This window comes from Squalius cephalus, assembly GCF_949319135.1.
Source record: "Squalius cephalus genome assembly, chromosome: 12".
Classification (NCBI taxonomy): Eukaryota; Metazoa; Chordata; class Actinopteri; order Cypriniformes; family Leuciscidae; genus Squalius; species Squalius cephalus.
Window position 1 is genome coordinate 6,937,284 of NC_137133.1, and position 12,694 is coordinate 6,949,977.

The 12,694-nt window shown below is 37.7% G+C and overlaps 1 protein-coding gene across 6 annotated transcripts in view; it reads left to right on the forward strand.

Moving 5' to 3' along the window:
- ino80 (INO80 complex ATPase subunit) overlaps positions 1 to 12,694 on the forward strand; it is a 40,864-nt gene that overhangs the window by 6,937 nt on the left and 21,233 nt on the right. For 4 of the 6 annotated variants that reach the window (XM_079888600.1, XM_079888601.1, XM_079888602.1 and 1 more), the window contains exons 10-25: positions 116 to 319; positions 410 to 605; positions 700 to 767; positions 880 to 1,089; positions 1,620 to 1,700; positions 3,045 to 3,140; positions 4,592 to 4,651; positions 4,744 to 4,886; positions 5,925 to 6,009; positions 6,109 to 6,226; positions 6,855 to 6,940; positions 7,031 to 7,198; positions 7,540 to 7,673; positions 8,267 to 8,334; positions 8,427 to 8,520; positions 9,824 to 10,013. In XM_079888600.1, the coding sequence (XP_079744726.1) occupies positions 116 to 319; positions 410 to 605; positions 700 to 767; positions 880 to 1,089; positions 1,620 to 1,700; positions 3,045 to 3,140; positions 4,592 to 4,651; positions 4,744 to 4,886; positions 5,925 to 6,009; positions 6,109 to 6,226; positions 6,855 to 6,940; positions 7,031 to 7,198; positions 7,540 to 7,673; positions 8,267 to 8,334; positions 8,427 to 8,520; positions 9,824 to 10,013 (2,001 nt within the window). Of the gene's footprint in view, positions 1 to 115; positions 320 to 409; positions 606 to 699; positions 792 to 879; positions 1,090 to 1,619; positions 1,701 to 3,044; positions 3,141 to 4,591; positions 4,652 to 4,743; positions 4,887 to 5,924; positions 6,010 to 6,108; positions 6,227 to 6,854; positions 6,941 to 7,030; positions 7,199 to 7,539; positions 7,674 to 8,266; positions 8,335 to 8,426; positions 8,521 to 9,823; positions 10,014 to 12,694 lie in introns of all 6 variants that reach the window. The other 2 variants (XM_079888598.1, XM_079888599.1) reach the window with 1 other exon arrangement.

Genomic DNA, 12,694 nt, shown 5'->3' on the forward strand with positions numbered 1-12,694 from the left:
GTTTATTTTGAGTTATTTTAGTTTAGTGTAACTTTTAGTTTATTTTTGCTAATGGTCTCAGAATGTCTATTTTTGTGGATGTTAGTTAAGTCTTTGTGCTTCTACACTTCTCCAGTTGGCCCACCAGTGTATGCGTGAGGTCCGGAGGGCTGCAATCCAGGCGCAGAAGAACTGCAAAGAGACTTTACCACGGGCCCGCCGGCTCACCAAAGAGATGCTGCTGTACTGGAAGAAGTACGAGAAGGTGGAGAAGGAGCACCGCAAGCGCGCTGAGAAAGAGGCTCTCGAGCAACGCAAACTGGACGAGGAGATGCGGGAGGTATTCATACATATATGCTAAAAATCACATTTCGCTGAGAACCATTTCCTAAAGCATCATCCTGACAGTTCTTCCCGTGTGTCCCATCAGGCTAAGCGTCAGCAGAGGAAGCTGAACTTCCTGATCACCCAGACAGAACTGTACGCTCACTTCATGGGGGGCAAGCAGAACGCTGGGGGAGACGGCACTCAGGAGGAGATCCTGTGCAAGCTTGAGGACAACACCTCCCAGCGGCAGATCGACATCGGTGGAGGGGTTATGGTCAATGTCGGCCAGGAAGACTATGGTAAGACCTTATTCCGTCTCTAAAGGATCATTCTACGTGGAACTTGTGGAAATGTACATCAGAATCATGTGGTTTCCATATTTCCCTCTTGCAGATAGTGAATATTACAAGTCTCAGGCTCTTAAAAATGCAAAAGAGGCGTACCAGATCCACCAGGCTAGAGTAAGTGCTAGTCGGAATTATATGGTATATATTCGCATTACATCATACATGTTTCCCTCATGAATTTTGTCTGGAAATGAATTATTATAATGTCCCTCTTTTTGTTCTGTAGACCAGGTTGTTTGACGAGGAAGCAAAGGACAGTCGCTGCGCCTCTCTGCATGCGGCTAGCATGTCTGGCTCTGGCTTCGGCGAGAGCTACAGCTTATCAAACCCTTCTATTCAAGCAGGTGAAGACATTCCCCAGCCCACCATGTTCAATGGGAAGCTTAAGGGCTACCAGCTCAAAGGCATGAACTGGCTGGCCAATCTTTATGAACAGGTGATTTTTTTTAATGCTCTCTTATGCTTATTTCTTAATATACTACTATTCAAAAGTTATTTTTAATGAATTGAAATGAGTACTTTTATTTAGCAAGGATGCATTAAATTGGTCAAAAGTGACAGTAGAAACACATTTTAATGTTACAAAAGATTTATGTTTCAAATAAATGCTGTTCATCAAAGAAATGTCAAATTTTCCACAAAAATATGAAGCAACACAAATGTTTTCAACATTGATAATCATAAGAAATGTTTCTTGAGCACCGGATCAACATTTTATAATGATTTTTGAAGGGATCATGTGACACTGAAGGCTGGAGTAATGGCTGCTGAAAATTCGATTTCGTCATCACATTAAATTACATTATACACATTATAAATTACATTTCAAAGGATATTAAAATTGAGAGCAGTTATTCCTTTTTTTATATTTCATAATACTACAGTTTTGTGGTATGTTTGATCAAATAAATGTGGTCTTGAAAAACGTTGGGATGATTTATGTCTCTTTCTGTTTGTCTCCCATAGGGCATTAATGGCATTCTGGCTGATGAGATGGGGCTTGGAAAGACGGTCCAGAGCATTGCTTTACTGGCTCATCTGGCAGAGGTAAGGATTGACTTTCCAAGTTTTCTGAAGCAATGCAATAGCTTTGTGTGATGAATAGACTGAAAATATAGTAGTTACACACTGTAAATCTTGACATTCGACTTGGCTTTCCTAGAAGACATTTTAAACATTATATATTGTATTATTAATAGTAATTAATGTTATTTTAAATAATATATATTTTTAAATGCATGATTTATATATATATATATATATATATATATATTAGGGCTGTCAAACGATTAATCGCGATTAATCGCATCCAAAATAAAAGTTTGTGTTTACATAATATATGTGTGTGTATGGAGTATAATTATTTTCTATATATAAATACACACACATGCATATATATTTAAGAAAAATGTGTTATTTATATATAAAATATTTATATATAATATAAATGATATATAATATGAATATATATACACAGTATATACATGCAAATATTTCTTAAATATATACAAGCATGTGTGTGTATTTATATATAGAAAATAATTATACACCGTACACACACATATATTATGTAAAAACACACTTTTATTTTGGATGCGATTAATCGCGATTAATCGTTTGACAGCCCTAATATATATATATATGTGTGTGTGTTTGATTTGTTTGTGTGCTTAGTGCATTGTTGTATTTGTGATTATAAATGTATTATGGACTTGATAATGATGACTGTTCTCAAATTATAAAAAAGTAAAACATTTACAAATCTTAATAATTATATAAATAACTTTTCTCAGACCATTTTTGAGCAAATACATAAATATCAAGATGTGATACATTTAATAACAAGATATATATCGCCCAGCCCTACCATTAGCACAACATAGCATGATAACAGGGTTTGCAAAACATTCTCCTCCTCTATTGTATCATCTTCTAGCCAACAGATTTCACTTGTATTTCCTAATCGCTAGGCTCTCAGATTGAAAATCTGGAACAAGTTTATTTTTTTGGGAATATGACACCAGCGTTATATAAAAAACACAACTCTCTGTTCTGCTTTCCTGTGCTATCATATGCATTTCTCCCAAACAAGCCCCTGACACCACAAATCAGTTCTTTGGCATCGATGTGAACCCTCCAGCTGTCTCCGCTGCCCTCTGTGACCTCCAGGGTTTGCGAAAAGAGGAGGATACAGAGTTTTGGGATTTTATATGAAAGCGTAGCGCTGTGGGCCCATAGGAAGCCATGTTAGCATGTTACCTTGTTCTTCAGTTGTTTCCTGTTTTGACCCCCTCTCTCTTCTCTCATTCTTTCCCACCATCTCCGTCCCCATCCCCCTCTGCCGCCTGCACCTGTTGGGATTATTTTGTGTTGGTGTGCTCTATCGGACAGAGGGAAAACATCTGGGGACCCTTCTTGATTATCTCCCCTGCCTCAACACTCAACAACTGGCATCAGGAGTTCTCTCGCTTTGTCGCCAAATTCAAGGTGAGTGTGGCAGCTGTGCAGGGAAACACCTGCAGCCGTGGAATCCTTTTTACCGCTCTGTCTCTCTGTCACTGTCTCAAACCTTTTATAAACCCATTGAACTACGTCTATTTTCAGAACAATGGAAAATGTGTTTTTTCTTAGCCTTTGCATATTTTGCTGTAAGGAAACGCATGACAGATTATTGCATTTCTGGTTTGATTTTTGTAATCCTTAGGGGGCAGTGTTGTATCATTTATAGTGTGTTCTACTAATACCAGCAACCTAAATATTCATTTCCTGCCAGTCAGACTGAATCTCACAAATCATCTGTATCCGAAATCCCAGCCAGAATAACTTGAGGAATATCAGAGGGCTGAATAATTATAATTTCTTTTTGTTGGCCTGGTCAGGCCAGTAGTTCAGATTTATACTTGCCCTGCCAATATTTTCACTGGCCCTGCCACACTTTATTTTTAGCAATATATTTTTGTGTGCCAGAGGGAAATATGTTTTTCATTAAACATTAGTTTTCTTTATTAAAAAACGTTACAACAAATAATTTATACAATTTTTCATTTGTGTAATAACTGGAAATAATAGAGCTATAATTTAACTTCATGAAAGCTGTTAATTCATGCATACACTTTTACTTGCTCATTCTTGCCCGGATCAGTCGGTCCATACTTATTGTTGAGCCCTGAATAATTTACATTATACACTTTGTAATGAGGTTAAGATTATGAAAAGTTTATGTATATACAGTACCAATCATAATTTTGGAAACATTACTATTTTTGTGTTTTTGTATTTGAAAGAAGTCTCTTGTGCTCATCAAAAAGTTAAAAAGAACAGCATTCATTAAAAATAGACATATTTTCTAACAATATAAATCTTTACAATAACTTTTTTTTATCAATTTAACACATCCCAGCTGAATAAAAGTATAAATTTCTTTCAAAAAAAGAATTACTAAAAAAATACTGACTTCAAACTTTTGAACGGTAGTGTATATTGTTACAAAATATTTCAATTTTAAATAAAAGCTGTTCTTTTTTAACTTTATTCATCAAAGAATCCTGAAAAGTAACACAGGTTATAAAAAACAATTAAGTAGCACAACTGTTTCCAACATTGATAATAAATCAGCATAATACAAGGATTTCTGAAGGATCATGTGGCACTGAAGACTGGAGTAATGATGCATTCAAATAAAATATAGTTTTATTTTATATTTTATAAGTATTTTAAAATAGAAAACCTTTATTTTCAATTGTAATCATTTTTCATAATATTACAGTTTTTCTGTATTTTTGATCAAATAAATGCAGGATTGATGAGCATAAGAGACTTCTATCAAAAACATTATGAATAGTAATGTTTCCAAACCTTTGACCGGTAGTGTATTTAAAATGAAAATGTTATAAAATTTTCTAATTTCTTTTGTTCTCTTGTCTCATTCTTTCTTGCAGGTGTTACCGTACTGGGGGAACCCTCATGATCGTAAAGTTATTAGAAAATTTTGGAGCCAGGTAAGCATTTTCATTAGAATATTGCTCTAATATATCAGATTAATTTAAATCTACTACTTCAACCCTATTTTATCCATGTTTGGCTCCTGTAGAAAACTCTGTATACCCAGAATGCACCATTTCATGTGGTCATCACCAGTTATCAGCTGGTGGTACAGGATGTGAAGTATTTCCAGAGGGTGAAATGGCAGTATATGGTTCTGGATGAGGCCCAGGCACTGAAAAGCAGCACCAGGTAATTAGCACTCGATTAGCACTTATATACATGCATATACACTGCCATTCAAAAGTTGGGATCGGTAATATTTTTTATGTTTTTAAAATAAGTCTCTTATGCTCACCAAGGCTGCATTTATTTAAAAAAAATGTAATTATTACAATTTAAAATAACTTTTTTCTATTTGAATATATTAAAAAATTTAATTTATTCCTGTGATGCAAAGCTGAATTTTCAGCATCATTACTCCAGCCTTCAGTGTCACATCATGACAATAAATTTACAAAAAAAAAAATCCTAACATTAAAGGATAGGCAAAAATAATAATAATTTTAATACAGTTCCATTACAGATAGAATATTAACTAGCTATAAACTTTGTTTTACACAGTATTTACTTACATTTTTTGGAACTGAACATTACCACTTCCGTAAAGTGGCCACACAGACTGGTTATCAACTCATGCTGATAATGAATGTATGAATCTTAAGTCTTAAAATGGCCAAATATATGCTAGTTTTCTTGCAAATATAGCTCCAAAATGTGAAAATCTGGTTGTCTAACTGATACGCATCCTTGAGTGAACCTTTCAACAAGGGAAAACGAGCTTATGAAAAGCTCCAGATGCTACAGAGAGTCTCCAGTACTGGTGCAGATTTTCCATATTCCCATCCTCGTAGTCAGTGCAGTAACACTATGTCTGGACTGGAACCCTTCAGAGAATGAGGGCCTCTCGAGCTCTGAGTGTGAGTTTGTGCCTCTCTGGAGATGACAGCACATGTGCCAGCAGCTTCTGTTGTGGTGGAACATGATTTATTGGCCAATTGGATTCTCGACAGGGTGTCAGAGCAGCTTTCTTGAGCTTTCAAGTCTCTAAAGTCCCCAAAATGAATGAAAGACTTAACCAAGTCTGAGAAGTGAGCTCTGAAGAGAATCCCTGTAGTATTCAGAGTTCAGCATTGTGCGTTGTTTTCATGCAGAGTTATATTCTCCATTAACCTCAGCTTGCTGCTTGCTTGGGAGGTCTTAGTAGCTTTGTCTGGTTCTTCTTGACAGCGTCCGATGGAAGATTCTCCTTCAGTTCCAGTGCAGGAACCGCCTCCTGCTAACAGGGACACCAATCCAGAACACAATGGCAGAGGTGAGTGCATTCATGCGAGACCTTGTTTGAGAGTCCACGTGTGCGAGACTGCGAGTGCAGTACCACATAAAAACATGACGCTATTGTTCTTCCCCTCAGTTGTGGGCCCTGCTTCACTTCATCATGCCGACTCTCTTTGACTCTCACGAGGAGTTCAACGAGTGGTTTTCCAAGGACATCGAGAGTCATGCTGAGAACAAATCTGCTATTGATGAAAGTCAGTCAACTCAATTATCTCAATTTTGTTCACTGTCCATTTTATCTCCAGGGAGGTTAAAATATGTGTTAGGGTTGAAATTTAGTAAAAAAAAAAAAAAAGATGTAAAAAAACCTAAATAAAAAAGAAAGCCGGTTTGATAAAGCCGGGAGAGTATGTCAAGGTTTGAAGTAGTTTAAAAAGCTTGAGTTTTGAAGGTGTTCAGTTTGAAGTAGTTTATTTTAAGGCCTTCCTCATCCAGTCTATCCAGTTTATCATCTGATCTATAGATCAGATCAGATGCTCTGGGAGATTGCTTGGATTTTCTGGGTGGTTGCTAGCTTGTTTTAGCACATAGCTAGTAGGTTTAGCAAATTGCTTGCATGTTTTAGCATGTTGCTGGCATATTTGATCATTTTATTAGGCTTTGCTAGTATGTTTTATCATTTAGCTACGTTGTCCTAAGCAGCAATGCAACATAATTATTTAATTACTCAAAATTATTTGGGATTTTAGCTGCAAAATAATAAGGATTTAACATTTAATATTGCATTAATATTAAAACAGCAGCACTCATGCTGAACAAGCGATGTCTTCATGTGTTGCCCATGCTCCAATAGATGTAATTTATGGTGGTTTACCCTTTCAGACCAGCTGTCCAGATTGCACATGATCCTAAAACCATTTATGCTGCGCAGAATTAAGAAGGATGTGGAGAATGAGCTTTCTGACAAGGTGATACAGACCTACAGTATCTCAGACAGAATTATGGTTTGTGGTTTCATGCCTAGTCTCTATATGTGATATTAATTTATTTCTTCTCAGATTGAAATCCTGACATACTGCCAGCTGACCAGCAGACAGCGGCTGCTCTACCAGGCTCTGAAGAACAAGATCTCCATCGAGGACCTGCTGCAGTCATCAATGGGCACGGCCCAGCAGGCCCACAACACCACCAGCAGCCTCATGAACCTGGTCATGCAGTTTAGGAAGGTGAGGCTGGGTTTATCAGCTTGATATAGTTCACCCAAAATGGAACACAAAAGAAGATATTTTGAAAAATGTTGGTAATAGCTTTGGTTCCCATTGACTTCCATTTAGTCAATGGAAACCAAAACTGTTTGGTTACCAACATTTTTCAAAAACATTTTTTATGTTCCCCCAAAGACAGGATGTCATACAAGTTTAAAACAACATTAGAATGAGTAAATGATCACAGAATTTAAATTTTTGGGTGGAGTATTACTTAAAAACCGGTTTGTCCTTTCAGACTCACTGTACATATAGTAATGAGCTGCAGTTTTTAAACACAGTGTTTTTCACAAATTTAAAAGGTTTGTAACCACCCAGACCTATTTGAGCGTCAGGAAATACGCTCGCCTTTCCACATGTCCCTGAAGCCCTTCATCATGTCCAAGTTCCTGTTCCGACATGCCATCCTCCGCACTTCTGACCTAGGAAAGACTAAGTGAGTTGATCTCCATGTAGCTTCCAGGTTTACTGTTCCTCCCTCAAGGCTTGTTCACACCAAGGACAATAACTATAAAGTAAATTGCCTTAATTCAATGAGATTAGAGAAGTCCATACTATAATTATAACAATAACGACACAGAGGAACATTATCGTTGGAATCTCTTTCAGAGCAATTCTTTTTCCAAAAAGAGAAGCCTTAATTCAATGAGATTAGAGAAGTCCATACTATAATTATAACAATAACGACACAGAGGAACATTATCGTTGGAATCTCTTTCAGAGCAATTCTTTTTCCAGCGGATGAAGGATAAAAGCATTGTCAGAATCAGAATTTCGAGCTCGAACAGTTAAAGTGGCAGACGACATAACTGCTGAATGTAATTATAATAAACAGAACGTTATTGTGGTGTGGGCTAATATAGTTACCGTTATATTTATTGTTCTTGGTGTGAATGGACCATTAGGATTGGTGCCGCCAACTGTTCAGCATTGTTGATTCCATCTCCGATCAAAAGTTGTTATACAACACATGTAATAGCTTTGACAAGTTTTTATTAGATTGATTTATTCATTCTCTTCACTCCTCAGGCTGAAGCAGACTCTAGTCTCTCCGTTCTCCACACAACACATTCAACAGTCCTTGTTTCACAGAAAAAGTGAGTCTCTTTATTTGTTCCACAATTATATTTTAATTTTGTCATTACAAAACTTACACTCTTATTTCTGATCATCTGCATGATTGGTACAGCTGATGATGAAAGCAGCAGCTTTTCCTTCCTGCGTTTCATCGATGTGTCTCCTGCTGAGATGTCAAACATCATGCTTCAGGGGACTCTAGTGAGGTCAGTTACTTAACATTCATGTCAGAACTATTAAATATTAAAATACACACTTTCTCTGACTCAAAGGGATAGTTTACCTGAAAATGAAAGTTCTGTCATCATGTCGTTCCAAAGCTGTATGACCTTCCACAAAAAAAGAAAGTCATACAGATTTGGAATGATAAGAGGATGAAGAAAATGATGACAGTTAAAGTCTGTATTTAAGGCATGTATTCTTTACTTTTGTATTCTGTATTTAAGCTATTTTAAGGCATGAAGAAATTATTTTCACAGGATTTTTTTTTTAAAATATGTCATTTTGGCGATCAAAGATGAGTTTTAAGGCATAAAAAATATTGACTACTATATTTCTTTATGCCTTAAAACTCATTGATCTCCAAAATGACATTTAAAAAAATATTCCCATGAAAATAATTTCTTCATGCCTTAAAATAGCTTGAATGTAACTCTGCACCCTTGCTTCATTTAGTATACATGTATCCATGAATATACATATTAGTCCCCGCCTCAATACCTGATCCACTCGTCAACTTTACTATAGTAAACGCTACATGATGGCAAGTGGAAATACTGGTTTAATTCAGCCATATATGTTTGAACCAGAAACTGATTCAGGAGAAGTGGAAGAGTGAATTATACAGGCTCATCTACAAGTCAATGCATCAGAATGGAAATGCATTTTATTTTTCGCTCTCTACAGCGGCGGACACAAAACGGTAGTTAATATGATTAGCCTTTGGCTTGACTGTGTTTTAAACAGCTAATAATGTGTTGCTAATGTTACTCAAACCATGTTTCCGTTCCCCATCTCTGAGTCAGACAGCTGCCTTCTAAAAATCAGCATCCTTACAAACGCTTTGAACAACTCAGAACATCAGTGGAGAAAGATTTTTCATGTCAACAGAAAAATATACTGGGATACTCAGTAATTGTGTTGTCTGATGAATTTGCATATGGTTTGTCTTTAAAGCATATTAAAAACACCACATAGACATATAAACAACATTAAAAACTTGATTTTCACCACAGGGGGTCTTTCATGTTTGCATGAACTATCCCTTTAACCAGTGGACATCTTGAATAAATTGCATTATTCAAGCACGTTCTCATCCGGTAGGATCCATGACTCCAATAAGAACTGAATATATAAATAATATTCTAATTCTTTTCACACTTGGATGCATCACCCAGTGCATTCAGGTAAGATTTAGGTGTGGGATTCAGTACATTCATCGTTTCCTACTGCATTGATTCCTTAATAGCTGTTTAGATGATAAAATCTCCTCTTTTCCTCTTTTCTCAGGTGGTTAGCCCTATATCTGTCCTTTAAATCAGCATACCGGCTCCACCACAGTCGTCTATGGGATGTAGAGGAAGAGCAGGAGAATGAGGCTAAAGGGTTACACAAGCTGTGTCTTTCACGCAGAGATCTCATCCTGTGGCTCAACAAGCCAACGTCTTTCCCAAACGTCCACAGCAGTCCTGTTCTACAGGTGAGCTCTGTCGTTCTTTTTTATCGCTCTTGCTTTGTCATATCACAGCACATGTACCAGTGGCCTTCATCACTATATGCCTAGTAGTTATCATCTTCTTTTGGCTACGTTTACACTGTCAATTTTTGGGATTGACAACCGCATTTACTTACAGGTCCTATTCACATTTTCACTATTTACAGTAGCGTCTCGAATACTGTCTGTATGAATGTGCAACAGGAGTCAAGCCCATATTCTCTTACCGGTAACCAAAGCGACAGTGACCAAAGTAATATCAAAGGTGGCGACGTCCATAAAACTGAAAAGTCTTTTGACACGACAAGAGTCCAATTTTCGTTAACCTACAGCAGCTTTTATATCTGAGTGTAGAGTTGAGCATTTGAGTTGCACATAGAACACAAAAGTGACGGGAGCAGCTCCTGTGGAGAACAGTGACTGATCTCAAACCTTCAGATGACACACCGCTCATATCTCCGTCGCTGTAAATTACTGAAACCACGCACAAAAAATATACGGGTGTGAGTTTAATTATAGAATGTGATTGTCACTCTTGTACATAACTGAACTGTGTGTGAATGTTATTGTGCTCATTCTGCTACTGAAGGAAAAGCAGCAGTGGAATGGAAAAACACAAGACACAGGGCTGTGGAATGGGAAAAAAAGTTGAATTACTTTGACTTGAACTTAAACGCGAGAGACCGTGAGACGCTACAAAGCACAAGACGTAAACGCATCTCTCAAAAATGTCCATCTATTACATTTACATATAAAAACAATGGAAAAGCATAGCACTGAAATACAAAAGCACATTGTGTGTGACTTTTTTTTGGCATATATTTTAGATGTATGTCCAAAAATAATAAGTACTGGTTATTTCTCAGGCATGACTCAAAAGACAAACTGGAAAAGTTCTGCTTCTGGACGTTTAGTTAACATGCTTGTACAAAACTGAATATCTTCCAAAGATTTGATTGCACAAACTTTGGCATTTTTCTTTGTTCATCGTATTTCTTGCGTTCACTTTATTGGAGTTTTGTGTATGAGTGTGCAGGTCTACGCCTGCCTTGGGTTACCCCACTGAACCAGATTAAATGACCCTCATCTTTCGTTAGCACCAAGGGTTCGTATTTCGTTGTGGAAACCTATTTCCACTGACCCACGAGACACGCCAATGTTGCTGTATATTAAATGCTGATGGGAATATCAAAAGTCCAAACTGATTCTTGAGGAAAGGAAAGACGATAGAGGAAGTGATGCTGGATGTCCCAGTCCAGAAGCTACAGTGTCGTCCCCCGGAGGCCAAACAGCTGCAGGGGTTAACCCGTAGTTTGGCGCGCTGGCGTGCGTTCAGGCTACGGTCAGGGGAAGCTGTGCTCAGAAGGTGCTGACTGAGGTGTAATATTATCCACTTCCCACTACAGCTTTTATACCACACAAGCGTCTCCTAGCTCCACTGGGGCATGGATGGGGAACACGACACCACAACAATCAGCTCCCCATGTGGAAATGCGGCCCGGCCCATATCGAACGCTCTGAAGCATTGCTGTAGACTCATAAAGAATCTTAAACCATTTTCTCCCAACGACTTAATCTGGCGCAGTTCAGTTTTCTCCAAATATTGCAACACACTGTGATTTTGAGTTGTAAACCCAGATGCAAACTGCAAATTCAGCAAAACCCAATTCCAGAACAGTTGCTGTGATTTGAACTATCTTTAACCTTTATTTACTGACAAAAGAAAATGTTTGTACAATGTTTTGTACTGACTAACTTAATTGTATTTTGTAAATATAAACAAATATTGTTTTTGATGGCTGCAACACACTCCAAAAAAGTTGGGACAGTGGCATGTAATATCACTATCATATCACCTTTCCTTTTAATTACACTTTTTAAATGTTTTAGAATGAGGATATTGATTGTTGCAGTTTTGCATGTGGAATTTTTGCCCAATCTCACCTGATAGAAGACAGCTGCTCAACAGTCCGTGGTCATCGTTATCTGATTCTCCTTTTCATGATGGGCAATATACACTCACCTAAAGGATTATTAGGAACACCTGTTCAATTTCTCATTAATGCAATTATCTAATCAACCAATCACATGGCAGTTGCTTCAATGCATTTAGGGGTGTGGTCCTGGTTAAGACAATCTCCTGAACTCCAAACTGAATGTCAGAATGGGAAAGAAAGGTGATTTAAGCAATTTTGAGCGTGGCATGGTTGTTGGTGCCAGACGGGCCGGTCTGAGTATTTCACAATCTGCTCAGTTACTGGGATTTTCACGCACAACCATTTCTAGGGTTTACAAAGAATGGTGTGAAAAGGGAAAAACATCCAGTATGCGGCAGTCCTGTGGGCGAAAATGCCTTGTTGATGCTAGAGGTCAGAGGAGAATGGGCCGACTGATTCAAGCTGATAGAAGAGCAACTTTGACTGAAATAACCACTCGTTACAACCGAGGTATGCAGCAAAGCATTTGTGAACCCACAACACGCACAACCTTGAGGCGGATGGGCTACAACAGCAGAAGACCCCACCGGGTACCACTCATCTCCACTACAAATAGGAAAAAGAGGCTACAATTTGCACGAGCTCACCAAAATTGGACAGTTGAAGACTGGAAAAATGTTGCCTGGTCTGATGAGTCTCGATTTCTGTTGAGACATTCAGATGGTAGAG